We start from the raw sequence: 25355 nt of genomic DNA, 5'->3' as shown, positions 1-25355 counted from the left end.
CTAGTGGAGGGTTGAACGTTGAACAAGGGCTGACAATAGTCCCTTGTGTATCGTTAAGATACCATTGAATACTGTCCTAAAAACATTGACTATATACCAATACCAGTTTCATCCTAAATAAACACCATGGGTAGCAGAAATGTTGCGCATTTGTCGGGTACAGTCGTTTTCATATGTTGATCGAGTCCATATATACATTTTTGTCCAAGACTGATTGAAGAGCTCCATTGCTTGGATACAAAGTGCAGGGGGAATAGTCGAGTCACTTGGGTTTTCCGCGGACCGAATGCGGATTCCCTCCCCTGCTATTCCCAAAGGTGGGGGGCCCTCGGGTTCGCCACCTGGGTGATGTTAGACGAGATGATCTAGCGCTAACGCCGATGCTACGTACTTCCGTCTTGGAGGTCTGCCCCCGAAGTCCTGGCGTGAACGAGCTGAAGTAGTTCGTCAAAGAAGCACTCACCCATCCTCTTCTGGCTCCTCCTCGGGTTCTTCTTTCTCTTCTTCGTCGTCATTGTCGGCACCGTCCAGGTGCTCGGCCTGTTCTGAGCCAGCGTCTATATGTGCAGGTCTGCCGGCGGAGTGTTCAGCATGATGGATGAAAGCAGGTGCAGGATCTACATGACTGACTGAGTCTGTGTGGCCTTCGCGTCTGTCACAGTTTGTGGCTTCCCTGTCTGTGGGTCCTCGACGTCGCCCCCTTCGCGGAGCATTTCCTTCGGAATGGGATCGTCGGCATGCTCGTGGCTAGGAATGGAAACCCTGATCATCAGTTCCTATGACAGAAAACATATAGAAGACCACTACAAGGAACGTCGCTACCTTGGATCTGTGGCTGTTGTAGTGAGTTGGGTCTCTCTTGAAGTCATAGCGTTCCTGAGCTCTATCTTGCGCGTCCCAACCTTATATACATGTCCAATGACATTTGCTGATCACGGCATTCCCTCATCGATAGACGCGTTAGCCACTGTTATCATCTTATCAGGCGCCGAAGAACCACGAAGAGCACGGACATGAAGCGAAGAATCGACGTGCAGTAGAAACCTCACACTACCTTGGGAAACTCTGGCCAAGTAGGGTGCTCAAATGCTCATCTTGATGTTGACGAATTGTCGACTTCGAAGGACCAGGAGGGACCCACATCTACGAATTAGGCGCCTTGATCTTGAAGCTTATTTATGGCGTAATTGCATCATCAAGATGGTAGACTGGTACATGGTTTGTAGATGTAATTTGAGAAGGGGCTGTAAGATTTAATGCGGCTTGGGCTTGGGTTTGGGTCTTTCGTTGCCTTTAACCTGGTAGACGTGCTTTCCACGACTGAGAACGAGTAAATATGCGGTACACATCACACAAGGGGCAGGGAAGGTCTCACCCATTGCCGTCATCGTCGACTTCCCCGGCAGTGTCCTTCGTGTCTTCCTCCTCCTCCTCCTCCTCTTCCTCTTCTTGCCCTGGAGTATTTAAACCGACGGCAGCAGTTGAACCATCATTTCTGCAACGAGCAACAAGGGATCAATATGATTCTAGTTCGATGTGAATGACATACTTACCGGTTTGTGCCGGGATTAGGCGAGCGTTCAGCAACGTCCTTGCCTGCCGCAACGGAGAATGCAGATGCGATCCTTGCGCAAGCAGAATGTGCATGCAGATGAGACATTAGGGATGATTCATATCAACCTACTGGAATTGATCCACCGCGACGGCCTCCGTGTCCAGTGCAGTCATACTTCCGGCTGTATTGGCGCTGATGAATAGAAGAGGCTTATTGGGATCGAGGGAGCGCTGGCCACGATGCCACGGCTCACCACAGCTCTAGAGCTTGATGATCCAGATTAATCGATGGCTATTAACGGGAATACTGCATTGTCCACATGACGGCAGTGCATGTCCATGGAGAGTACGCAGAAGCACCGCCCGTTCAGGATCGAGAAGGCAGCTGATTAGACGCCTGCGGAAGGGCCATTGTGACGGCGCCTACAGAAGGCCTCTCAAACATTCCACTCTACTTACTTACAATTGGTGTAGGTCATAACAGTACTTGTGGGCGAACAAAAGGGCGCATCGTTTGTCTAACGGTCGCGAATGTTGGCCGCTCCGCTATTATCATTATCCGAACGGCACTCGCGGACATGTGTGGCACAATGATGTGGCACAGCCTGGTAACACCCAAGGACCCCGGTGAATACCTGTGCCATATATCCTCTATATAATCCAGGAGACCTCGATTCCGAAGCTCATCTCCACTGCCAGTTGTCACCTCATCCCAATGGTCTACCCCCAGGAACAGAAACAAACCTCAGGAAACACGACCTGCGAGGCCTCGACCAGCCATGGGACACTCCGCCCCATCACCTCCGTTACCACTGAACGGTACAACAAATATTCTAGTGTAGAATTATCCAACTTAATCATCCCGGCTGGCCTCGGACGATTCGATCGTCAATCTACGTATGTTGATTCATCCTTCCTTGAATAAACTTTGGCGCAGGCGCTAACATGAAGTTCCGCAGCCCAACTTACCTCCCCGAGAGCTGGGCTTCTTATGTTCACCCCGAGGGTCAACTTTACTTCTGCCGGCACAGCACCCCGGTCATTGTGACCGAGGCTTACCTCTACAATTCCGAGAACATGCAAAAGATGTCTTTCTGGTTGAAATGGATCGAGGTGCTTTGCGAGGAGCGCCAGATCGCGATCCACCCGGGCGTCGAGCTATTCATTCAACTCGAGGAGTCCGGATGCGCCTACTATTTTGTCGACCACCTCTCCAGGACGGAGTTCTGGCTAGACCAATTTGACACCGATGATATGGGCTTGCCCCAGGTGGCTTCCGAAGAGCATCTGAGTGAGTTGAGCTACCTTCATTATTGAAGCACCTCAACTGACGTGTTCCATAGAATTGGCCTTGAATGAGCACTACTGGTCCCATGTAGAATACTTCCCGGCGCACTTCGGTGGTCTGGAAGAATTCACAGTCAACGAGTTGATTTCTATTTTCTCGCATGCAACCCTAGGTTCGTGTCCTCTCTGCCGCTGAAATCAAGTCCCCGCTCATCTCATGTCCCTAGACCGCATGACTTCCGCTGTATCAACATTCCCATATACCCCCAAGGATTGTAGAAAATACATAGACTTGCTCAAAAATGCTCGAGGTCAGTGCCGCAGCATTGTTTATTCTAGCAAGTGGCTTACGTAGCCTTCAATCCCAGAGGATACCCAGGACATGTATAACGTCTGCGTGATCGCGCGCCTGTGGGTGTTGATAATGAACCACCGATTTACCACGCACCACGGACAAGAGTCCAGTCGTCTTTCCAGAACCCAAAGCATATTGGCACCCAAGATATATACCCCCAACTTCGTCTCCCGAGCGATAACCCGCTTGACCTTGGGACTATCGGATGTGTATACCAGCAAGCTCGACGACGTCTTCGTCGATGACCTTGTTTACACTGAACAATGGCATGAACTCATGCAGTCAAATACCAAAGACTGGAAGGCATCTTTGCAAATTGTACGCGGTGTTCATTTTCCACTCAAATTTCCCTTGTCTGACGATGATTTTCCAGTCCACTCTATTATTATTCGCACACATCGTCCACTGTATCATACCAGGTGTCCCATCGCTAGGCTTGGCATCCGCTATCATTCTCTTCACGAGTGTATTATCAGCATCTCTCCTCCTCATTCAACACAGGCATCTACTCGACACAACCGCACTTCACGCGGCGGACCACCTCTTGGCTATTCGATCGCAGAAATATGGCTTCAAAATCACCGGGATGTTATTTGCGCTCCCCGCCGTACTCAACACCTACGGCGCAGCCCTGTTCCTCGCACACGGGCTGACACTTGTCGCCCTCCGCCTACACCCTGGCGTAGCCGCTGGCATCGCCCTCTTCATCGCCCTCTTTGCTTGGTGCGCCCACAGAATGGTCGCGCCCAGGCAGTTCGCATATACCACCGAGAAATGCGAAGTGTAAAATCCTTACTATATAGTGTACATACTGAAAATTGATAAAACATGACATGAAAAAACTCCGGATGGGTATCGAAGTTGTAAGGAGATACAACGGTAAACTATACAAGACTCGCGTCGCTCCGGTTAGATGGTGTCCTTGAGCTTGAGGTATATGAAACAGGTGGGGGATGAAGCTGCTGTTGCTGCTCCCTGGCAACACGGCTTTCTCTGGCGTGCGCTTGCCGAACATATGAATAGCGCTGGAAGTGATTCAATGCCTGGAGGAATGTAACGCCAACCTGTGCCGGTAGATGAGTATCATGGTCCCCTTCGTTTGGATAAACTGAGACAAGGACGCACAGCATAAGATCGTAGCTCGTTGAATATGTCAACGGTCAGGTCCCGGACAACCTCTTGTTGGTGGAACAATCCGAAACTCAAGTAGAGCAAACCACCGCCATGGGGAGCCAAGTATGCTAGGAGCTGTACGAATCTGATGAACATGATGCGTAACATGACGACGAAATCCGAACTGACCTCTACTACTTGTTCGTATGTACGAACATTGTTGGCAATCGTGCGCACGATCAGTTCTGCTTCCGTATCGGACATGTTCTTGGCTTGTCGCAGTCTGAAGAGCTGGTGAAGAACATCGAAACTCTTGATAGAGCTTGACGCCTGTGCTTTCGCAAAATCCTAATGAAGATAGCTGAGCCATAGGAACAAATCAAGGATATGCACCGCAATATAATACGCACGACAACGTAGTTAGCATACGTATTGGTGTTCCGCCAGGCTTCCATACGATAGGCATTTGCAGTCAACTCTCTCATGGCCGAGGCGTCGTCGGTAAACACCATCCCACTGCCCAGTCGCGGGCGCGGCACGTCGGTAAACGACGCGGTGGGATACCCGATCTTCGTCTTCCCCAGCGTCTCCTCTTCGTACCGAGATGCAAGCCGAACAAAACGTGTCACGTACTCCGTAAATCGCATCCGAACCATACCTTCTCCGAAGTGATATTCTATGGCAGAACGAATCTGATCGAAGGCCGTTAGCTACGCGTGGATTAATAAACGTGAAGTCAGATCGCTGACGCACGTCTTCGATGAAAAGGTTGTCTGCGTTATCGATTTTTGGGGCGAAGTCGGCCTTGGAAGAAGCATCTTTGCTGTCTTTGGCTGCAGACGATCGTGTGGCGTCTTCGTCGGGAGGCAAGGCTACTTCAACTTTGATGGTTCCGCTACGGGCGACAAGCGGGGTGGCACCGATGGCGGGGGCGGCAGAGGCTGGCCACCGAGCATGAATGTCTTTGTGTACTAAAACCTGTCCCGTGGCCACATCAAATAATATATCCCATGTGCCAGATGTCTTGAAGATGAGGTTAGTGACACCAGCGATATACGCAGGGCTGACGAGCAGGGCGTTAGCATTCGCTCCAATAAACAGACGGACTAGTGCTGGACGCACATCGACTCCCATTCATCCTTGTTCTTCAAACTCGCATATGGGAACGCACGTTCGATAAAGCCTCTCAAGACGACGCCACAGCCTGAACCGATGGCACACGCTGACAGCACAAGACTGGAAACCTGTCCTGCAGGCCGCCCATGCCCCATGAAGATAATTCGCTTCCCCGTGACAAGCGCATTAAATAGAAGAATGATAGGATGAGTCTGTGGTCCACTAGAGTGCAAATGCGGATGGATGGGCCCTGATACCAGCTGATGAGATGAAAACATCTTGATCAGAGGTATTAACGAATACTATGAAGGCATTAGCGATTACTATTGGAATCGCAGACCGGAACGTACGTCTCCGACTTCTTCAGCGAAAGTTGCGAGGGGGAGCTTAATAGGCAGTTTATAGCCTTTGTACGCGAGTGTGGTGTTGAAGAAATGTGTGTCCTTGGTCAGTGGGCTGGGTGCGCTTATCGTTAGTTTGCTGCTGGGGCCGCTTGAAGACGAAGACGACGCAGAGGCGTCTGTCGATCTCCTTCCGCGACCAGAAACAAGGGTAGAACTATTGGTGGATAGCGATACAGTGCTTCCCGTTTCAACAGAACCCACCGCTGTTTCCGATCCTACACTGTCCTCGCCCACCCAGACAAGACTCCCACCCAAGGAGAACGACGAGTCGGAGGGCGACTCCTGGGGAACACCATGCTGATTGCTGCTGGCACTGCTGCTCGTTGTCCCCGCTCGGTCGCGTCTACTTGGCGCTTCTTGTTCCTTCCCCCTCAGCAAGATGCCTTCTTCGAAACTACTCACAGACTCCCCTGAGTTCGTCGGTCGGTGCTGCGTCTTGTAGGGTCCAGGCGTGGGCTCGCGTATCGTGTTAGTGAACTTTTCGGCGAAGATGTCCTTCCGCTCGGAGGACCGCATGATCATCTTTTCATATCGCGTGAGATACGGCATGCCAGACAGATCCATCGAGTTGATGGCGTCGAACAAGCGAGCGAGATGGTCTTGCGAGGGATTTGCGAAGTAGTCATCTAGTGCTAAGAGTAGTATAGGCTGCAGAGAATGAGACGCGCTCCCGTGCGATGGTAGGCGACTCACCTTGAATATTTGGATATACGGGTATCTCGTGCATATGGCCATGGCCTTGACTTCGGCTCCTCTACACTTGCTGTCAGTTCGCTGCATGACATGACCGCCACAATCACCTTCTCTTCGCTTTATCATGCCTAGTCCTGACCAGGTTCAAAACGTATAATAGATCTGGCCGCTCGCTGCCCTCGCTCTCGAGGCTGGGCTCATTGACTTCCGGGGTTTCCAACGCGAGGACGGGCGAGATGGTGTTGAAAGGAGTCTGGTTCAGAAAAAATATCGTCCAGTCTTCTAGCTGCTTCTCAGCACCGTCCGGGAGCATGGAGGTGGCCAAAAGACTGCAAGAAGATGAGGTTGAGCCATGGCGCGAGACGACGAGGCGTACCTCTCATCTGTACCAAGTGGTTGAGGGAACTGATATGTCAATTGAGAGCCTTGATCGATGTCAAATTCGGCAAGGAGAATGAAGGAGCAATGGTTCGCGTTGGCCATCGTCGTCGTCCCCGGTCGCCGACGACAAGACCAAGTTGTTTGCAGCGACGTTTACTTATCTTATCTTATCGTCTTGGCACAGCCACATGGATAGTGCTCACCTTGCGTTTTGCTTCTTGTTCATTTCCCTTTCCGCGGGGGGAACTCAAGAGACGAGACTTGGTGAGGCCTGAGCTTGAAATATGTCGTTACTATTGACGCAGACACGGACCGCGCAGCTGAAGCCAAATGAACTGATACTGAACCTTGAATACTTGAATATTGAAGCTTCTGAAGGAGCAACTTCAAGACTTGGAGTAGCTCTGGCGACACTTTCCATGCGTTGCATCTGATGCCAGGGGGAATGGTGTAATCAAGGCATAGGACAGAAGTCGTCCGCCGATGGATGTGGCGCGTAATATACGCAGCGCAGATAGACGACTTGCTCCTTAAAGGTGTGTACGATCATCTTCAGCCCGGCTTCCAAAGTAGCGAATTACAAAGGGACTTCAAGTTCTTCGCGTAATCCAAATCATTTGACGCGACGCTGACGGGGTGGCTCCCTCAATGGTGTGAGGATGAGTGCCAGCAACAAATTCAATCACGTTTTTGAGACGTTGCCAATCTTACAGATGTTGCAGCTCGTGGGGCAAGGCTACCGCAATCCCTCGACGAAGAACCTTGCTGATTTCAAAGGGAAGGCTACCTCGACAAGATGTGGACATCCTCCTGCTATGTTCACGCGTTTAGAATCCCGGCTGGATATTGCAAGGAAGTTGAAACTTCCTATACCCCCAAATCCATGAAATGCCACTACTTCCACTTTATTCGGCAAAGACCAGGCGAAGACGATTGAAGTCAGATTGCGAAATCTTCCATGTTGCAGAGCATTTGGTTTAGCTTTATTGGTAGCGCCAAGCCTGTTGCCTTACCTTTTGCTTCCGTCGGCCCTGTTTTCTAAAAGAATATTCCTCAGCCCCACCGACATGGTTATACATTGGCAGGGTCCTTTCAATGCCATACAATAAGTCACGGCTGAGACTTGTTTGCGGCATTCACAATTCTTCCTTCTCTCCCCATGATCCCTGGCTAGCATGGGCGTATCCGAGGAAGTTATTGGTAGGTTTGCCACAATCCATTGGGTTTTGGCCGTTGACATTCTGGCATCTACTGCAGGCACTCTTTTAGTCGGCATATTTTGTGAGTACGGACGGAACTCATCTACTTGGGCTATTCTGATACCCCATGCCTACTCACTAGTCAATACTTACCTTTATGGCCTTGTTACATATCAATTTGCGGTGTACTACAACTCTCGTACGCGACGTTTCCATCACTAACGTCATAGCTGCATGCTCTAACGGCGTTTCTAGCTTTCAAGGATCCAACTTGGATACGGTGCGTAGATCAACATAGGCATCATCGACATGCTAATTTTGGAGTGTCTCAGTGCCTTTGTGGGCATTCTCGTTGTCCTAGACACATTCCACACGGCTGCGTATGTCTCTTTCTCGGGATTTACCTTGGCAACTAAAAACAGAAATCATCAATATAGCACGATATATATGGCATGGGAGTACTGGTGAGTTCCTCGTGATGCTCGCGGGACTCTGTTTAATTTTTTTTCTTTGTATGAAGCGTAACGAACTTCGATAACCCGGCCATCTTAACAGGTCAATGAAACTGACTCTGCTCGGCGTCATTCCGTGCACTAATCGGCGTCCTCTCTCCCTGATATAGTGGCATTATGGCCGTATACGTTTACACCAATCGGTACGGCCCTCGCAGCCTTGCTCACGCAGATCTTCCTTGGCTATCGGTACGCCCGTATCCCTTTTGCCTGCTTGGAGCAACCTGCTGATCGAATCGGTGTAGGATGTATCGATTGACTGGCCAATTATACTTGTTCATCATACTCTTGATGTTTGCCATTGCTTCTTTCGCACTTGGCATGACCTGCGGCATCAAGGCGTGGATAATTGAAGAGTAAAGCCTCTCTTCCTGGGTCATCGAGCACGCAGCTAACGACGGTCGCTGAACAACAGATTAGCTAAACTCCCTGTCCTCGACGGCCTTGTAACGGCTTGGCTAGCCATGCAGATGGGTATCGACCTGTACATCACAAGTGCGTACTTCTCCTTCACGAACACGCTGCCACGCTACCTTGCTAAAATCTGGCGTAGTCGCTCTCTGCTGGATTCTAAGTCAAGCAAAAACAAAATTCCGCGCAACCGATACCGTCATCAACCGCCTCATGCGCGGCGCCATCCAAACCGGCGTATTCGCGTCCATCTTTTCGCTGGGTGACTTGGTGGCTTTTTTGGCGCTCCCACATACCAACATATACGGCATGTTTGCGATCCCTTTGGGCCGCATTTACACGAATGTAAGTATACTCCACTTGTCTGGTGCGCGTGAACTCAATGAACCTCCAACTAGACATTAATGGACACATTGCTCATGCGCGAAGGCCTCCGAGAAGTACTGGCCCGATCTGAGGATGGCTCTGGCATGGTGCGTATACTGAATAACAGGGCTCGAATTCCGGATGATGTACTCATGTGTGTCTGCGCTTTCTTAGGACCCGAACAGCTCCATCTGGGGCCGAAGTACGGGCAATCGAGGTCTAAGCAGAATCAGCTTCAACAAGTCGATTCATCAAAGTACTACAGGCATAGTTGTCACCAATCCTGGCACCGCAGACCAACGAGACGATAATAAGGACGACCATATGTACGTTGACCGGGAGGAGCGAGATGTTTTCTCAGACATCAAGCCAACGCCGTCGGCTGTTTGACCAACGACGCGCGAGCTGTTTGGAAGCGAGCGCGCATGTATATAGAGGCAAATAATACACTCGTCCACGACGCTAGTAACTTGCGTTTGACGCAGGTCGGACGCTAGCCGAGATGCGTGTTATATGCGAAGAACCACGAAACGCGGTTGGTCGCATCCTACTGCAACGCTGCAGGTAGATAGTTAGTCTCCTTGTGGTTCCCCTGCAGTACATACTTAATGGACAACCCCAGATATTCTAGTCCGCATTGTATTACAGAGTTCGAATCTACAAATTTGAAGAATCAATGTCATGAATCATGATACATAGGTTGACCGAACATCCTGTTCCTCCCTGGCTCAGTGGGCAGGGACTCCCCGAGCATCTCCTGCCCCTTGGGCGTTCTCATTGTAAGCCGAGAAGAATACCATTGGTGCGGCGAAAGAGACCCTCCAAATGTCAAGTGCAGGGCCTTGTTGGTTGCTAACTGCTATGTAATAGCGGCACTCCTGCATTCGTACCAATTCAGTTTGCATAGAGTTGATGGGAAACGTCGAAGCTTGATCAGAAGTACATGGGAGGGGGCGGTCCTCATGTAAACCGCTTCATATGTTCTACAGCTTGGGGTTCCAAGCGAATCCACCAGACTTATTACGCAGACGCATCAGAATGTACCGTATAAATATGCTGATTTAAACCATGGGGATTTTTTTTTGGAATTTCCCCTGCGAGTCTAGCAAACTCTGGCCGCCCTTGGGTCTTGGGGTCGGATCCGCCAAGGATGCGCCATCTGTCGACGTCGCAAGGACCCGCCACCAAATGAGACGCACCGGTCAGTAAATGTATGCCGCAAGGTTCGAGTGTCTTGGTGAACGACCTTGCAAACAAAGTACCGGACTCATCGTCGTTACGTGCTGATAAAACGATATATCCGAGAGATGGCAGCAGTCTCCACTTGTGCGTTTCGCCAGTTATCAATGTCCGCATCATCCGCCGTCTTCGATTGGACATACATATCCTCCCGCGAAACCGTCAACTCGCTTTGGCTTGCAAAAGGGATGAAGATAAATGTCAAGTACAAAATAACAACGGTGAGACTGGTGGTCATTTTCATCCGAGTACGAATAGCTACGTATTCACCAGCAGCCACGGTGAATGGTGAGTCTGACCATATGAGCTGGCTGCGATAACGCTGGGTCCGTCGTGCATCGGGTAATTAGATGTTGAGCTTTGTGCGCCTCCAGTGTCTCCGCTTGGCGTTGTACTGTAATTACCGATGAGCATCCTAATCAGTGTGAGCTCCCGCAAGAAGAGCAAACCTGGATCTTTGAGTCCGTCTTAAGACGGAACCATTGTGGGATAGGCCTAATGATGAATCAGTTCGCATGTCCTGCACGAGGATCGCTATACACACCTGTTCTGGCGGCCAGCTTTCGCGAGAATGCGCTTGGTGCGGAAAGACTTTTGGGAAGGCTATATGAGTGAGTTCGTCAGCACTCGCCCTCGACACGGACGATTGAGGATGCTTGCCATCGTGCTTGGTCGTGGGCGGTCGGTTGGGCGTTGGCTGTCGACTGATGACTTTCTGTGTACAGTGCTCTAAATAAGGTTTGGTTTTGATAATCAGTTTACCAGTATTTGCATCTGGTGCTTTTGGAAGCCCTCACGTGGCTTGGGCGCGTCCAGTGACCGTCAGGGGTCCGATCAGGGTCCCAGGCCCTTTTCAAGTTGGTGCCACGATTCACCGTTACTTTTCACCGTCACCACCTTCACACCCAAAATGCAGTTTTTCAGCGTATTTGCATGCCTGGCACTTGCCATTGCTGCGCTCGCGGCCAAGGAGCCTCCCACTGAGTTGCAAATCGACACAACTTTCCTACCAGAGGACTGTTCGGTGAAGGCCAAGACGGGAGACAAAGTACAAGTGCACTATGTATGTGACTACTGCTACTACTTGACACCTGGAATTCTGATGCCTTCTAGACGGGCACCCTGTTTGCTACGGGTGACAAATTCGACTCCAGGTAAGAACGAGAGAGTCACGCACTTGCTACCGGTACTATCAGAACTGTGTCTAGTCTCGACCGCGGACAACCCCTACCATTGACACGTACGTGGTTGCTTCTTTGAACGAATACTATTCTAAGTCTTATCATCGACGACAGTGGGTGTGGGCCAGGTTATCAAAGGTTGGGACGAGGGTCTTCAAGGCATGTGTGTTAACGAGAAGCGTACGTTGACGATCCCCGCCAACAAGGCATACGGTACGATTTCCCGTGGCTTCAACTAATTGTATGGTTGATATATACGCGTGAATAACAGGTTCTCGTGGAGCTGGTGGTGTCATTCCCCCCAACGCAGTTCTCGTCTTCGATGTTGAATTAGTTGGCTTGGACAGTGTAGGGAGCAGGGAAGAGTTGTAATTTTCTGTTCCTATCTACTGCTTTTGAATGACTATTCCCTTTACCGCTGCGGAAACTCGGTGATTCCTAATCCTACTAATCAACAACCCCCAATGTCCACGCTCTATGATGTCTGAGACCACCATAACATTGGTATCGGTACCACTGTGGGCATCCTCAGCAACTTCACAGTGGGATTGCCATGCCCATCAGGCGCCAATAACGGTGCGCATTGTCCTTGGTTAAACGCTGTATTGCTCTTGATATTCCTCGACGATATATGGAATTCGGGCGAAAGCAATCCTAGGACAATCAAACGCGGACAGGCCTCATCTATGTAGTGTCTCAACTATCAAACCATCAAACCAATGACCGCCGCTGCGGCGCCCACGAATAAGCCCTCTACTCCTAAAGCTACGCCGGTAGGTTGGGCATGGTTGGGGGCGTTGCTTGCGATAATGCTTGATACCGAGCTGGCTACCGAGCTCGGGAGACCGCTCGTAACAGACGCGACGATGCTGCTTCCTGGGCGAGTGGCCGTAGCAGTGATAGAGCTGAGTTCCGAGGACAGCGAAGACCGCAAGGACGAGGCCTCGGAAAGGAGGGATGATGATATGGCGGAGGATTCGCTGGCGGACGCGCTCGCTGAAATGGAGGAAGCCACGGAGGAAGCTGAGGAGGCCAGCGAGGACGCGACGGAAGAGACAATCGACGACGCGGAACTGCCGCAAAGGCGATTTGTGAATCAAAAGGCAAGGCAATCGCAATGGTGAAATCGCTTACGAGCTTACGACTGAGCTTGAGACTGAGCTTTGGGCGTATACGGGCGAAGCCGCCAAGCACAGGGCAACGGACAGAGAAGCTGCGTTGATTTTGAACTGCATCTCGCTAAGTATCGTTGAGATAAAAATGGGATAGTCTGTGTGATAGTTTGTTTGATGGATGTAGTTTGAGGGAGAGCTTGGTTTTCCAGTGGTTGACAGAAGAGGAGGTTTATATAACAAGCGGCATAGTGGTCGATCGCCTCCCATTGATGACGTTAGAGGTCGATTCTACTTTCTGTCACATGGTTGGGAATAATAGGCGGAGGCGGAGGCGTATATCACTGTCTTCAGCCTATGCTAGGGGGCGGTTAAGGGCAAGTGGCCCGTTTATGTCAGAATCACTGCTGGCAGGGTGTTTACTTCCTGGAAGAGACAGTTCAGACTCAGATTGAACTATACACACAGGACCTACGATAAGCGCTTGCTTGACAGAAGTACCAGAAATGGACACATGATAGTTATGAGACTTCTGCTGCGTAACGTTCATCGGCTATCCTCCCTCGCGACACCCAGCTTCAGCATCCCTACGTTCCCCTGCTCGCTTGGCTGCAATACCCTCATGAAAGCCGATGTTTGCAGGATAAATGTTGAAACTTACCGAACTAATATTAGAGAACGATTCGACGTCGACAACGACGTTTATCGCATCAACTTTCGCAGATCTGCCAGTCTTGAGGGTTTGGAACGAGGTAGATAGAGTATTGTTGCTTGTCGTTGTCTGACTATTTTGAATCACTTGGCGTGCATTGAGTCTAGTGAACTATCAATAACGATAACTCAACCAATCATCACACTAACGTAGTTAAGAGGGCGTTGATGTACGCTGGGGTATTGTCAGTCGGAGTCGGCTAAGGTGGAGCAAAATCAAGTATTGCATACATTTCCCGAGCAAGAAATTGAAAAATAGGTCGTAGAGCTTGTCAGGAGCGACAACTAGCGCAACAAGGTTGGCGATCACGAACAACCTGTCCCGAGGTATAAACTCGTCAGTCTGCATAAACCTTGTGATATAAAGGAACAGACGTTGAGAGTAGACCGGTTGTGATCATCAATGCTATAAGTTTAGTCACGATATCGTCCGACCTGGAACAATTCACATCCGGGGAAGGTCAAGGTGTTTAGCAAACGCACTTTTTGAACCCGGTTCTCCCCTCTCAGATAGTAGCACAACCCCCCCCCCCCCCGATACATATACGTTTGTGAACACTGCAACGGCAAGCCCAGTAGTTCCGATAGGCTGGTATAATTTGTATATGGCGCATATTGGGGTTGCGACCAGACTAGTCAACGAAAGACAATGCGGCCAGGAAACGGCTAACGCGGACCTTGAGTGCTCGAGCTCCAGATACTATGTTTTGATAAGAGAGGCTGAATCGTATGCAAAGAAGCACAGAATTGCTCGCACTTATGGCACAAACCGCTACGAAAGTGAGCCTTACTTATTTCATTGATTGATACACACTTGCTGATAAGTGCACGCCATTCTAAGGCCTTCTCAAGGATTCTGAAGTTGATGCCGTATATATAGCGGTAAGAATCATCCTTAATTCCTGAGTGTCCTTGAGCTTGAATGTCCTATTGATGGATGCGGTTTCAAGTTACCAAATGGTCTACACCATAGCTGGGCTTTGCGTGCGCTCAATCACGGCAAACATGTCCTTGTTGAAAAGCCCATGGCAAATACTGCTGAAGAATGTAGAGAGCTTATTTCTCTTGCAGAGAGTAAGGGGCTGGTCTTGCTTGAAGCCATCCATTATACGTGCGTTAATTCGCGTGTTCTATCGAGAGGATAGTGTTTACACCCTTCTAGGTTTCATCCCGCTTTGCAGCGTTTCAAGGAAATCGTTGCTGGCGGAGAGCTTGGGGCGATCAAGAGGGTTAAAGCTGGATTCGCAGTACCAAGTGTCATATCTGGCTTATTCTTCCTCAAAGACGACGTTCGCTTCGACTTTTCCTTGGGAGGAGGGGTAATGATGGATATGGGCGGTGAGAATTTACCCAGCTGAGCATACGACAATGCTGATGCAACGAGAGTAGTGTATTCTCTTTCTGCTATACGTTACGTCACTTCCAATAATCCAGTGGAGAGGCGACCGCCGTAGGACATCCGGCCGATTCCCCGAACATCGACAAATCCATGAATGCGCACCTCGTCCTGCCTTCCTCGGTCAGTGGAGACCTTTACGTCGACTTCTCGATGCCTGGCTGGGGTCCATTTGGCATGATTCCGAGGGCGCTAAAGACAGCAGTTGTCGTTGAACTTGAGGAAGGGACAGTTGAATTGACAAACTTCCCCTTACCACACATCTTCAATACGATCACTATCCGCCCCAAAATCGGTAAGAAGCGAACTGAGAGTGTATATCGCTTCAAAGACGGCCGTGGAGAGGAATGGTGGACAACGTAACATGACTTAGTCGAGGGTAGCCATATACTGAACAGCCCCTAGATATCGCTATCAGCTGGAAGCTTTCGTTGATCGCGTTCAAGGTCGCTCACCACAAACATGGCCTTCTAGTGACGAACCGGCGATTCAGATGGAGTGGGTAGACGAAATTTATAGGGCAGCAGGCATGGCGCGTCGTCCGAACTCTGTACCAATCGCTCCCTCCAACTGATCTCTCTCTCTTTGGGCGTTGACCTTGGTTTTCCTCTGAATTTGCACTCGTGACATGCTATGGACCAGGACGAACATGCGGGGCATAGGTTGGTTTGTCCTTAAGCTATCATATGCTTTAGACTGTCTCATTGGGACACAAAGGGGGTGAGCGTGGAAGGTTTGCGCAACGGAACAGGTGCCGCCGTTGAACCAACGGAATTGTAGGAAGTATCAGCAAAGTGCGCTTCAAATAATTACATCATATCTGTTCGTAACACCTTACCAGAATAAATTACTGAATATACTTCCCCGAGACCCTTGCCCTGGAGACGTTCCTGTACCCAGCAACATCCCCATGCCCTCTTGAATGGCCACGCCGACAGGACGCATCGGCGTCGAGTCGAAGACGTGAGGGCAAGGCTGCGGAAGGGGCTTATAGTTCGCTCCCACAAGTATGCGAGGATTCCCTAAATCACGTTCATATATGGAAGGGTTTCTCGGCGATGTTGCAAGCTGGGAGTAATTGGGTTCGTCAAACGCTTGACGTGCAGCCTTGAGGCGCGAGAGGACCTTCGTGGCGAATCAGCGACTATAGCTAGAGTACGTAGATTTAATTACTCGACTGACCTGTTCATGGAAGGCAATCTCCCCGTCGAGATGTTCCTTCGTTAGCGTACTAAAGTCCTCTACTTTCTGGGTGTGATACGTGTCCATTTCGGCCATCGTCGTATTCAGCACGGTTTCACATCGAGAGGCCATGTCCTCATCCTCCTGTTTGCGCATACTAAATAGACATAAATACACAAAGAAGATGATATCACACACCAAACCGTCGCGGGTAGCGTCCTTGAAACGAGAAAGAGTGGAGCGGTGCGTGGTAATAACGCTCTGAGTACAAGTGATGCCAATGGGCCGTGTTGAAGTGATCTGCAAGACCTACGTACCTCGTACAGAGAAGATGGATGGGCGACGCCTTTCATGGCTTCGTGGGTTGCTAATTGCGTTCGCCTAGCCTGTGGTGCGACTTTTGAGGAAGCGCTATCAAAGGGTGGGCAAGAAAAAGAAATACATGGTCGTCGTACAGATCCGCTATGTTCTGGAGCGTGTCCGTCGTTTTCTGCATGGCCTTCGTCAATTTCAGGCACTCTGCGTTTCCGGCAGGTAAGTATAGCGGGAAACATACTGGAACTACAGAGGAAGATTTACCTTCACATTCTTCCCTCCAGCACCAGGCGCCGTCATCATTCGACAGGCCTTTCGTCTTAGGGTCGGATGTGCCATCTGACTCAGAGATATCTGGTGTGGAGGGGCTTGCTAGGGGCTTCGAGGTAATCAGAGACAGGAGTGAGTACGATAGAAGACGATTCGACTTCGACATTTCTACATTCATTAATCATTATCTTAGGTCGAGTTTGACGATAACATACCTACGTGCGCTTCACGAACGCCAGTAAACACGCTCCGCAGAGTTTGGATACCTTGCTCGACAGCCTTTGTATGGGTCTCGAAGCGCTCTACGACGTCGTTTGCATCGTCAAGATCGAGATTAAAAGCGGGATGGAAGACACGGGCGTAAAATGAAGGACCAGCAGCTGGTAGAGAGAGATGTTGGGGGATGAGCCGCTTCCACTCCTAGCCAAAGCAATCAGTGAGACGAGTCACTAGCCCACTGCATCCTTACAGCATCACTTTCGCATCCCAAGAAGAAAGTCACGATCTCAGCGTAGCGGGCGATCGGGTGGCGGACTACGCGACCTATATATCGCTCCAAGTCTCCTCTTCGAGCCTCGACAAATTCATCGCTGAATCTACCCGTGTACTGCTTGTCGGGGAGAGGTGGCAGGGCTATTCCGGGCAGCCGTCGCGTGAGAGCAGTATGCAGGATCACGAAGTGGGAGAATCGACGATAAACGGTGACCCGGATTGTGGGACCGTCTGAGGAGTCTTGGAATAGAGACGTAACACCATATATCGTGTATGCTCCTGTCAAGGTCGATGATCGCTTTGAAGGTGAATGGACGAGTACTTTGAATGGCGGCAGCTTAGTTCTCCATGAAGGACCAACGTCCACGAAGTGGTGATCAGCTTCTCCTTTCCCTATCTGGCTGAGCCGGTTGTCCATATCATCCTCGCTTAGCGAGACCGTGCTATCTTCCTTCGAATGAGTAGGCGGCAGCACTGGGATCTCGGAGCCCTTCAGTACCCATTCCTCGGCACCGCTGGTCACGAAGCTGGAGAATCTATTGAGACTTTTGCCACCGAGGAGACTTTGCCGAAAGCTTGGGAATGCGTTTCGCCAGTATTCTCCAGTGGTCTGGGGAACAAGCTTGGACAATGTTGGCGACCCTCTGGGAGTCGTGGACTCCGTCGAGTCGGTCGAGGCTGCTCGGCGCGCGGTTTCTGGTTCTTGCACAAAGTCCGCTGTGAACTGAAGGTAACCAGCTACTGCATGTAACCACCTGCTCGATTTTATGTACGCACTGTGTAATAAGCTCTCGGCAGTAAGCCAACCTCACTGTTTGCGGCTTTCACCAGACTCCAGCCATCGGGAAGATCTTCCTTAAGCACATGTATCTCATCGCCGGCGTCGACGGTCAGTTCCTTGAATTCTGGCTTCCCCAGAAAATCATACAATGCTCGAGCCGGACGAGTAGGAAGCTCCCCTATTCCCTGATTCGTTGAATCAAGCTCTTCGTCGGAAAGCGACCCCTCGCGTTCGAGATGTTCGGTCCAAGCTGCTGAGGTGTTCAGGCCAGCATCAAATTCCGATTGTCGTCGAGCGAATAAACTACCACCCGGAGACGTTATTTTACTAGCGCGGGGCAAGGTGGCCATTTAGGAAAGAAAGTTGTGCGTGCGTCCCACCATTGTCCGGATTTGTCTTGGTCGCGTCTAGCACTTATTCCCTGACGACAACAAATACAGCTCCGAAATATGCCTCAATGTCCCACCAATTCCCAATAATCGAGGACGCAGACAAGTGAGTAGGCGTATCAATAGAACTACGCCCGGCACAACTGAAAACCCCACGATTTCAGCCTGAAATTGGACAAAGTCATCAATGCAGTATTGGAGAACCCGAAAAGGGCCAGTCGACGGTTTCGAAAGGAACGCGAGCGGGCACATTCGAATACACCCAAGGCCGCCTTGTTATCACTCCTCATTAGCAAAGAGTATGCTGCCAAGCAAACACATCAACTGCTTGACTTCACTCTTGCCCAACTCGAGGACTCAACTCGTAGGCTGGCGGAGAGTCCGCAAACCAGATATGCGTCCGACATCTCACCCGAGTTCTCAAACAAGGTCGTCCAAAGCGTATACGACGCGCAGGAAGTTGCCTCTCGCGCTCAAAGCAATGCAAATGCCTACAAGTTCCAGCTGGAGGAAGCAGCGAAGGAAATCCAGCGGGCAAATGAGTCGATGCGACTCTTGCAACAGCAACGGGAGGAGGCAGAGAGACAGGCGGCTGAAGCAAGAGACGTGGCCAGACAAATACGCGAGGAACACCTAATTCTTATGGCTAGGGAGGAAGGGCGACGGTCCGGCTTTGATGACGGGTTCGAGCATGGGCGTCAGGTTGCTCGGGCACAAAGAGAGAGGTTGAGAATCGAGTCGGGACGCAGGCGGTCAAGGACAAGCTCAAGGATGATCGAAGATGTAAGGGTTGATCCCGAGCCCGAGCCTCAGACAACACCAACCAGCGAGACAGCTATTCCCGTGCCACCCCCACGTTCGCCTACACCAGAGGTATTGACCCCCATTCCTGAGGTCGCCACTCCGGAGCCGCAGCCTGTTCCCGAAGTAATGCGTCAGCCAGAGCGATCTTCGTTTGTGATAGAACGTCCGTCGTCCGTCGCGTCACGAAGTACGCGTTCATCCCTTCGCCGCCAACCCGCCTTTTCCTCCCTGCAAGAAAGAAGTTCAGACGTATTCCTCGATTCGCCTGGCGGGAACCCGGACGCGATGCCTTCATTCCCCACTCAGCCCTCGGTATCGTCTTCTCAGCTTGGACCTGAGGTAACGCCCACGCCCGCCGCGAGACCGCCTTCGGGGACGTTTGAGAACATGCCAGAGGCCATCGTCATGCCTCAACCGGCTGCTCAAGAACGTCCTCGCTCCGTATCTTCCTTTGGTGCAGTACCACCTCCAGGAATGATATCAGACCAGCACGCTCCCCCGGCAGGTTCTATGTCACCCGCTCCCCCTCCAGGTGTTATCTCATCGTATACCCCTGTACCACGACCCGCCTCTGCGGCCAGTACTGTTACACTGACTTCACGTCCCCGTGTTCGATCTGACGCCCAGCACAGCACACGCCCAAGTTCGGCGGCTAGTAGTACGGCGGCTGCTCCAGCGCATTACCTGCGCATGCCGGAACCCCCGCCTTCTCTGATTCGATCATCTAGCACTCGAAGTGGATCATCTGGACCAACGTCCGTCCGTTCCACCTCTTTCGGCGCAGCGCCGCCTCCGCCGCCAATGGCTCCTTCAGAGTCCGTTCCTCGACAACCAAGCCGAAGCAGTTCCAGGGCAAGCTCTTCGAATCATTCATACGGAGCGGCACCCGTGCCACCGCCCATGATCTCGATGCATGCCGCTCCTATATACCACGGCAGAAGCAGTTCAGTACAAGGGATCTATGGGAGCACGTATGGTACAGCGCCGCCTCCTCCACCCATGGCACCATCGGAACCCGTCGCCCGACAACCTAGTAGAAGTAGTTCTAGACAAGGCCCTGCTCATCCAAGTGTGTACGGCGTAGCACCCCCACCTCCGCCTATGATGCCGGCGGACCCTGTCGCCCGACAACCCAGCAGAAGTAGTTCTAGGCAAGGTTCTTCTGCCCATCCAAACTTGTATGGTGTGGCGCCTCCGCCTGCACCTATGATGCCAGCGGATTACGCCCCCCGACAACCCAGTCGCAGTGAATCGAGACCGAACCTGTACCGAACAGCGATATACGGCCCTGCGACTGGTTCAACAGATTACTTGCCACCGCGAACTCGATCTACTAGTTTATCAAGCGCTGGATCGATGCCTCGACCAGAGCCTCCAACACCTTCTTCAACCGCTACAGGATTCTCTCAGCTCGAATTAATGAACTTCCCCAACCCTGCTATGGAATATACGAATATTAGTCGGCGTGATAGGCGTGACAGCTTGCGAGATAGGGATAGGGATCGTTATGTTAATGAGCTTACCGCCATCCCAGAGCATCTCACCGGAAGCAGTCGAACGAGCCAGAGTCCCAATGTCCACGTGAACACTAGTCCTCACTCGACATTCGACCCTTCCCTTCCCCCGCCACCCTTTTCAGCGCAATCAGCGCAGTCATGGTCGTCTATCCCAACAGTCCCGACGCCGTCTTCCATTTCATCGAACTGGCTCCCCCATTCAGACAGGGACCCGCCTGAGTGGGCTCTTCCTGTACCCAACCCAACGCTCACCACACGCGCAGCCTCTCCGACTGTAAGTACCTCTATCCCTTTAGCTGTGCATCTATTTACTCACATCATCTAGACTCCTGAGATCGTTGTGATACCCGACAACGATCCCAGCGGGCACGTACCACCCCCCTTTGACCTTGAACATGACAATTTCTTAGGTCCTTCATCCGCCCGACGAAGCGGATTCCCTTCGCATAATTCTTCTAGCACCGTAGACAGTCGCCGTTATTCTACGGAGAGCTCAAGCACAGTAGGGATCACCATTGAGCCTCCTGTAAGCATCTTGTACTCCTGTCTATCCTCGTCTCATCGATTCTCTGTCCAGTCTCGCCCGTCTTCTGTCACTGGTCAGAGTCGGCCTCCTTCTGTCACTGGCATCGGCTTGCTGAGCCCCAATCATGCCCATACGAATTTACCGACGGTACCCAGCCAACCGAATCCACAATCAACACCCGTCATACCAGCACCCGCTAATGGTCTTCCTCCAGGATTTGTGGCTATGGCGTTCACATCCCCAGCAAATGCACCGTCTCCTCTCCATCCGGTGCCTTCAAGTCCCTCGGGTCACGGTCGAGCCACACCACGAAGCCCTTACGCACCCGTACTCCCATTATCCACGGAAGCTCCAGTTATTCCAGTTATTCCTGGAGACTTCCCCGGTGATAGCGAACCACAAGCTGGTTCTTCACACACACGTGCTGGTTCCTCAGGCGGAGCTGAGTCTTATGCCGTCGCGCCCACTCCGCCTGGATTCTCTTATCCCGCCCCTCTTGGTGCAACACCAGGAGGCGGGGCATATCTGAGGGCACTCCCGAACCGCGACAATGAGGATTCAGGTACCGAGGAGCCTGTTAAACCGCCAACACCACCACCGGTTGCAGCTCCCAAGGCTAAGGCTGGGAAAGCTGGCAAGGGACGCGGTCGCAAACGGTAGATTTCGTGAGCGAATACAACCTTGTCCAGAATCCACGCGGTGTACTCGTTAGCATATTTGTGCATATGACTGTTTCCTGGTTTGCTGTCTGCTATTTTCTCGTAAGGATGTTGCGTGGGTACAGGATATACTAGATACAAAGTTATGGATAATGTCATCACATTGGTTATGGTAGAGGGGCAAACATGCTTTGATAGAACCGAGGATCATGCATTAATTCGACTGTGTCGTTGGCGAGCTTCAAGTCTACGGAATAACGAATAAGTATATCCGTTCCAGCCTTTTGTCCGACCACTCACCAACTTTGGATCCCATGTTCACGCAAGCCATGAGTTTGATTGTTTGGTGATCTTTGACGGTCCCAATGACTTCAACGAAGGTATCAGTCATCGTCGTTGCCTGGTGCGGCATGATCAGCTCTTTGATCGTCTACAGCCCCAACAAAATCACGGGGGAGCTCATGGGGGAACTCACAGTTCCTGGAGCCCATTGCACCGTAATATTACCACCGTCGCTTGCCTCGACAATAGCAGAGTCGTTACCCTCGAACTGCGAGCATGGCATCAGTGGTATACATGACCATCTAGAAGAACCTTACCCTCAGAAGTTTGCCCCATACCCGGACATTCTTTCCAACATATTGGCCAAGATGCCGATAATTAACGCGCATTGCATGGTGATCTGTGGACATTGTCGAAGAGGAGAAGGAGGCTGAGAAAGCGTGGTCCAGAGACGCGACGCGTTTAATTGTCTCGCGTTGTACATGTTTGTGGCGACCTAAGCGCTCATTCACCTCCTCCACTGCGACCATGGCCGTGCCAACGGTGTTCCCGCTCTCACCGTACCCGTCTGCTCGCGCCAGGCAGTCCTTGCCCGCGTCTAAACTCAGCGCGCTCAACAGAGCCGTCGCCTCCACCCTCAGCCAGACTCTCGTCTTGCCTCCAGCGACGAGGGACACACCCGCGACTCGCGCATTTCTCAAATCTTATGCATCGGACGCGGCTACGCAGGCTTTGCACGATCTCGTATGGGGCACTCCGAAACCCCCAAGTACATCAGCAGTCGAAAAGTCGATACACCGGAATATTCTCCTCCTCGCAGAAAAGCTGGTCGAAATCGATCTCCAAACACTTGTTGATCTGTCGGTGGTCTACGCAAGAAACCATGCCTCACGGGTGAAGTCTATTTTCTCAAAGACACGCGCTTCGATATTGTCTGAAGTCAACGACGAGCTTGTTCCTGCGTTTACACGGCTGTTTTCTACGCAAGGGATCTATGCCATTCGGAAGGTCGCTCATGTAGTCAAATCCTTCATCGCTTCATGCACTCCCGAAGCCGTGGGGTGTTTTGCCCACAACAAACCGTTCATACTGGCCCTCGCTCGTGCGTACGGCTCAGGACTCTCTGATATCGCGCGATCATATGGTGGCGAGCAGATCATCACTGCACAGCTATCCCCACCTGAGGGACAAACGCAGACACGCGCACTGGATGACTGGGAGCGCCTATGGCTCGAGACCAAGGTGGATTTGATCGACACATTCCACATTATCATGAAAGCCCTAGTAGACGACATCGCGAATGCTCAAGGTCGAGCGCTCGCTGGACAATCCGAGCGGGTGTTCGACATCGTGTTTTCCTTGAAGGATATGGATATGTCGACTCCTAGCCCCTCATCTTCATCTACACCCTTCGTCAATAGCTCGTTGCTGGACGACTACAGTCGCACTTACGATCTTTCGAAGACGTTGCGGTCGGCTCTGCAGCGGGCCTCCGAAGATGATGCTCGGCTAGATCTTTTGGAATCCTCTCTCACGGGCGTTAGCAGGGACGGGGCCGACAATAGGGGTGCTTTGAAGTTATTACTTCGATCATCTGGAATAAACACCAATTACTCCCAAGCCCCGCACGCTCAACACCTCAGTACTACCATTTCCAGTTCCAATGCTAGCAAAGGCAAAGGCAAAGCCCCTTCCGCGCCCGAGCCCCAGGAGGACGTCGCCGACGATCCCATCTTGCTCTCCCAGATCTCGCAGATCCACGACATGCTCCCCCACATCTCCGAATCGTACATCCGCGCCCTACTCCTCGCACCGGATTCATATCCATTTTCCGGGAACGTTGAGCGCGTTATCGACGCGCTGTTAAATGAGTCTGCCCCTGCAGAAGAGGACATCGTTCCGCATGTTGAGGAGACCATGCGCGCCGAGGACGCTAAATCTTACGATGTAATAGTAGGAAGTCGAGCGAATGTTTTTGATGAGGACGAGATGGACCTGAATCTTGTCAGAAAAGGCAAGGCTACAGTGTAAGTGGACCCCTCGCTTGTTGTTCGACTCGCTCTTAACTCATTAGCCACTTCCGCAGTGACGAAGACATCCTTGTCCGCGACCGCACGTTTGACGAGAAGATGAAAGCTGATATACTGCGGCTTGCGGAGGCCATCGCCTTACAGGATGAGGAAGAAGAAGAAGAAGAAGAAGAGATTCTGGCAGCGAATGCGAATGCAAAAGGGAAGGGCAAATCAACGTCCATGCGTGCGGTTACGTTGGCGTATGAAGACGAGCTGGACGAAACTGTGCACGGCGTCGTTGACGGCGAAGCCGAGTCAGATACCGACGACGAAAACGACGACGAAGAATCTGACGGTGACGAAGGGGATGGAGTCCCCCGTGCGCCTGAGACCATCCTCGAGCTAGCGTATATCGACAATCCGAAGGTGTTCGACCGCGACTCCGGCACGCGTAGAAGTAAAGAACGGGCCGCGCTCAAAGCTCAAACCGGTAAGGATTCAGGAATATATGTGCTCATTTATCCGGTCTTCAATGCTAACGGGATGATGCGGCAGGTTGGGATGACAATCAAATCGAAGGCTGGAGGGTTATGTTGGATCGGAATGTCCGTTACGTTTCCCGTTGTTGTTCCATGTAAATGTCAATGTACTCACGAGGGCAAATACAGCCCAAGAAAGCGCAGATACTTCAGAAACACGAGTTCGCGGGAAACAAGCCTACCGCGAACGCGTCTGCGTCTCATAGCCATCAAGGCGAGGATGCTGGGGGTAACAGGGGTAGAGGCGGACGTGGTGACGGACGCGGTGGACGCGGGGGTAGAGGGGGTGGCAGGGGTGGCAAGGGCAGGGGTGGTGAGAGCGGAGGTAACACCGGCGAACGAGCTTGGAAAGACAAGAACAAGGCCAGCCAGGCGAACCACAACCGGAAGAGAGGCCATGATAAGAAGATGGCACGTGTGGGTGGGCCTTCTGCTTAATTGTACGGCGTTCGCAGCTTGTACACCGTTGAGCGTTTATTACTAGGGGGCAAGGTGTGTAGATCAATTGATTGATTTGAACCTTCTTTCCGCACGGAAAACACGCACTTCCAGCACGT

The 25355-nt window shown here is 51.5% G+C and overlaps 12 protein-coding genes across 12 annotated transcripts; 7 read left to right on the top strand and 5 right to left on the bottom strand.

Annotated features, from left to right (window-relative positions):
- Positions 1–262: 262 nt before the first annotated feature.
- PC9H_008561 (uncharacterized protein) lies at positions 263–1660 on the bottom strand (the record flags this gene model as incomplete). The annotated part of the gene is made up of 5 exons (XM_036778070.1): positions 263–365; positions 464–571; positions 631–747; positions 1376–1495; positions 1554–1660. The coding sequence occupies 5 exons, from the start codon at positions 1658–1660 to the stop codon at positions 263–265; spliced, it is 555 nt and encodes a 184-aa protein (XP_036629498.1).
- A 609-nt stretch (positions 1661–2269) lies between these two features.
- On the top strand, positions 2270–3983 carry PC9H_008560 (uncharacterized protein; the record flags this gene model as incomplete). The annotated part of the gene is made up of 6 exons (XM_036778069.1): positions 2270–2451; positions 2514–2845; positions 2898–3014; positions 3069–3152; positions 3210–3514; positions 3570–3983. The coding sequence occupies 6 exons, from the start codon at positions 2270–2272 to the stop codon at positions 3981–3983; spliced, it is 1434 nt and encodes a 477-aa protein (XP_036629497.1).
- Positions 3984–4080: 97 nt separating this feature from the next.
- On the bottom strand, positions 4081–7005 carry PC9H_008559 (uncharacterized protein; the record flags this gene model as incomplete). The annotated part of the gene is made up of 10 exons (XM_036778068.1): positions 4081–4260; positions 4322–4444; positions 4499–4657; positions 4720–5001; positions 5063–5372; positions 5432–5727; positions 5776–6477; positions 6523–6583; positions 6630–6851; positions 6899–7005. 10 exons carry the CDS (start codon positions 7003–7005, stop codon positions 4081–4083), a joined length of 2442 nt encoding a protein of 813 aa, XP_036629496.1.
- Positions 7006–8078: 1073 nt separating this feature from the next.
- PC9H_008558 (uncharacterized protein) lies at positions 8079–9781 on the top strand (the record flags this gene model as incomplete). The annotated part of the gene is made up of 13 exons (XM_036778067.1): positions 8079–8103; positions 8161–8184; positions 8245–8301; positions 8358–8382; positions 8435–8482; positions 8540–8566; positions 8623–8657; positions 8725–8803; positions 8860–8970; positions 9030–9109; positions 9168–9370; positions 9424–9498; positions 9566–9781. The coding sequence occupies 13 exons, from the start codon at positions 8079–8081 to the stop codon at positions 9779–9781; spliced, it is 1005 nt and encodes a 334-aa protein (XP_036629495.1).
- Positions 9782–11540: 1759 nt separating this feature from the next.
- On the top strand, positions 11541–12183 carry FPR2_2 (Peptidyl-prolyl cis-trans isomerase fpr2; the record flags this gene model as incomplete). Its single annotated transcript, XM_036778066.1, has 5 exons — positions 11541–11693; positions 11744–11784; positions 11839–11870; positions 11926–12024; positions 12083–12183. The coding sequence occupies 5 exons, from the start codon at positions 11541–11543 to the stop codon at positions 12181–12183; spliced, it is 426 nt and encodes a 141-aa protein (XP_036629494.1).
- Positions 12184–12530: 347 nt separating this feature from the next.
- Positions 12531–13080, top strand: PC9H_008556 (uncharacterized protein; the record flags this gene model as incomplete). Its single annotated transcript, XM_036778065.1, has 2 exons — positions 12531–12902; positions 12949–13080. 2 exons carry the CDS (start codon positions 12531–12533, stop codon positions 13078–13080), a joined length of 504 nt encoding a protein of 167 aa, XP_036629493.1.
- A 389-nt stretch (positions 13081–13469) lies between these two features.
- Positions 13470–13983, bottom strand: PC9H_008555 (uncharacterized protein; the record flags this gene model as incomplete). Its single annotated transcript, XM_036778064.1, has 4 exons — positions 13470–13532; positions 13585–13738; positions 13785–13809; positions 13866–13983. The coding sequence occupies 4 exons, from the start codon at positions 13981–13983 to the stop codon at positions 13470–13472; spliced, it is 360 nt and encodes a 119-aa protein (XP_036629492.1).
- Positions 13984–14239: 256 nt separating this feature from the next.
- PC9H_008554 (uncharacterized protein) lies at positions 14240–15393 on the top strand (the record flags this gene model as incomplete). The annotated part of the gene is made up of 5 exons (XM_036778063.1): positions 14240–14414; positions 14476–14516; positions 14585–14749; positions 14780–14972; positions 15074–15393. The coding sequence occupies 5 exons, from the start codon at positions 14240–14242 to the stop codon at positions 15391–15393; spliced, it is 894 nt and encodes a 297-aa protein (XP_036629491.1).
- A 471-nt stretch (positions 15394–15864) lies between these two features.
- On the bottom strand, positions 15865–18420 carry PC9H_008553 (uncharacterized protein; the record flags this gene model as incomplete). Its single annotated transcript, XM_036778062.1, has 9 exons — positions 15865–16155; positions 16213–16356; positions 16411–16473; positions 16530–16598; positions 16655–16731; positions 16792–16965; positions 17013–17217; positions 17267–18013; positions 18067–18420. 9 exons carry the CDS (start codon positions 18418–18420, stop codon positions 15865–15867), a joined length of 2124 nt encoding a protein of 707 aa, XP_036629490.1.
- A 107-nt stretch (positions 18421–18527) lies between these two features.
- Positions 18528–21966, top strand: PC9H_008552 (uncharacterized protein; the record flags this gene model as incomplete). Its single annotated transcript, XM_036778061.1, has 4 exons — positions 18528–18565; positions 18624–21054; positions 21106–21306; positions 21358–21966. 4 exons carry the CDS (start codon positions 18528–18530, stop codon positions 21964–21966), a joined length of 3279 nt encoding a protein of 1092 aa, XP_036629489.1.
- Positions 21967–22132: 166 nt separating this feature from the next.
- Positions 22133–22657, bottom strand: PC9H_008551 (uncharacterized protein; the record flags this gene model as incomplete). The annotated part of the gene is made up of 4 exons (XM_036778060.1): positions 22133–22212; positions 22266–22365; positions 22441–22515; positions 22565–22657. 4 exons carry the CDS (start codon positions 22655–22657, stop codon positions 22133–22135), a joined length of 348 nt encoding a protein of 115 aa, XP_036629488.1.
- A 118-nt stretch (positions 22658–22775) lies between these two features.
- On the top strand, positions 22776–25236 carry PC9H_008550 (uncharacterized protein; the record flags this gene model as incomplete). The annotated part of the gene is made up of 4 exons (XM_036778059.1): positions 22776–24274; positions 24334–24749; positions 24815–24864; positions 24928–25236. The coding sequence occupies 4 exons, from the start codon at positions 22776–22778 to the stop codon at positions 25234–25236; spliced, it is 2274 nt and encodes a 757-aa protein (XP_036629487.1).
- Positions 25237–25355: the final 119 nt, after the last annotated feature.

The sequence above is a fragment of the Pleurotus ostreatus genome (assembly GCF_014466165.1).
Source record: "Pleurotus ostreatus strain PC9 chromosome Unknown scaffold_6, whole genome shotgun sequence".
NCBI classification, from domain to species: domain Eukaryota; kingdom Fungi; phylum Basidiomycota; class Agaricomycetes; order Agaricales; family Pleurotaceae; genus Pleurotus; species Pleurotus ostreatus.
This window is presented reverse-complemented; position numbering and strand designations above follow the sequence as displayed.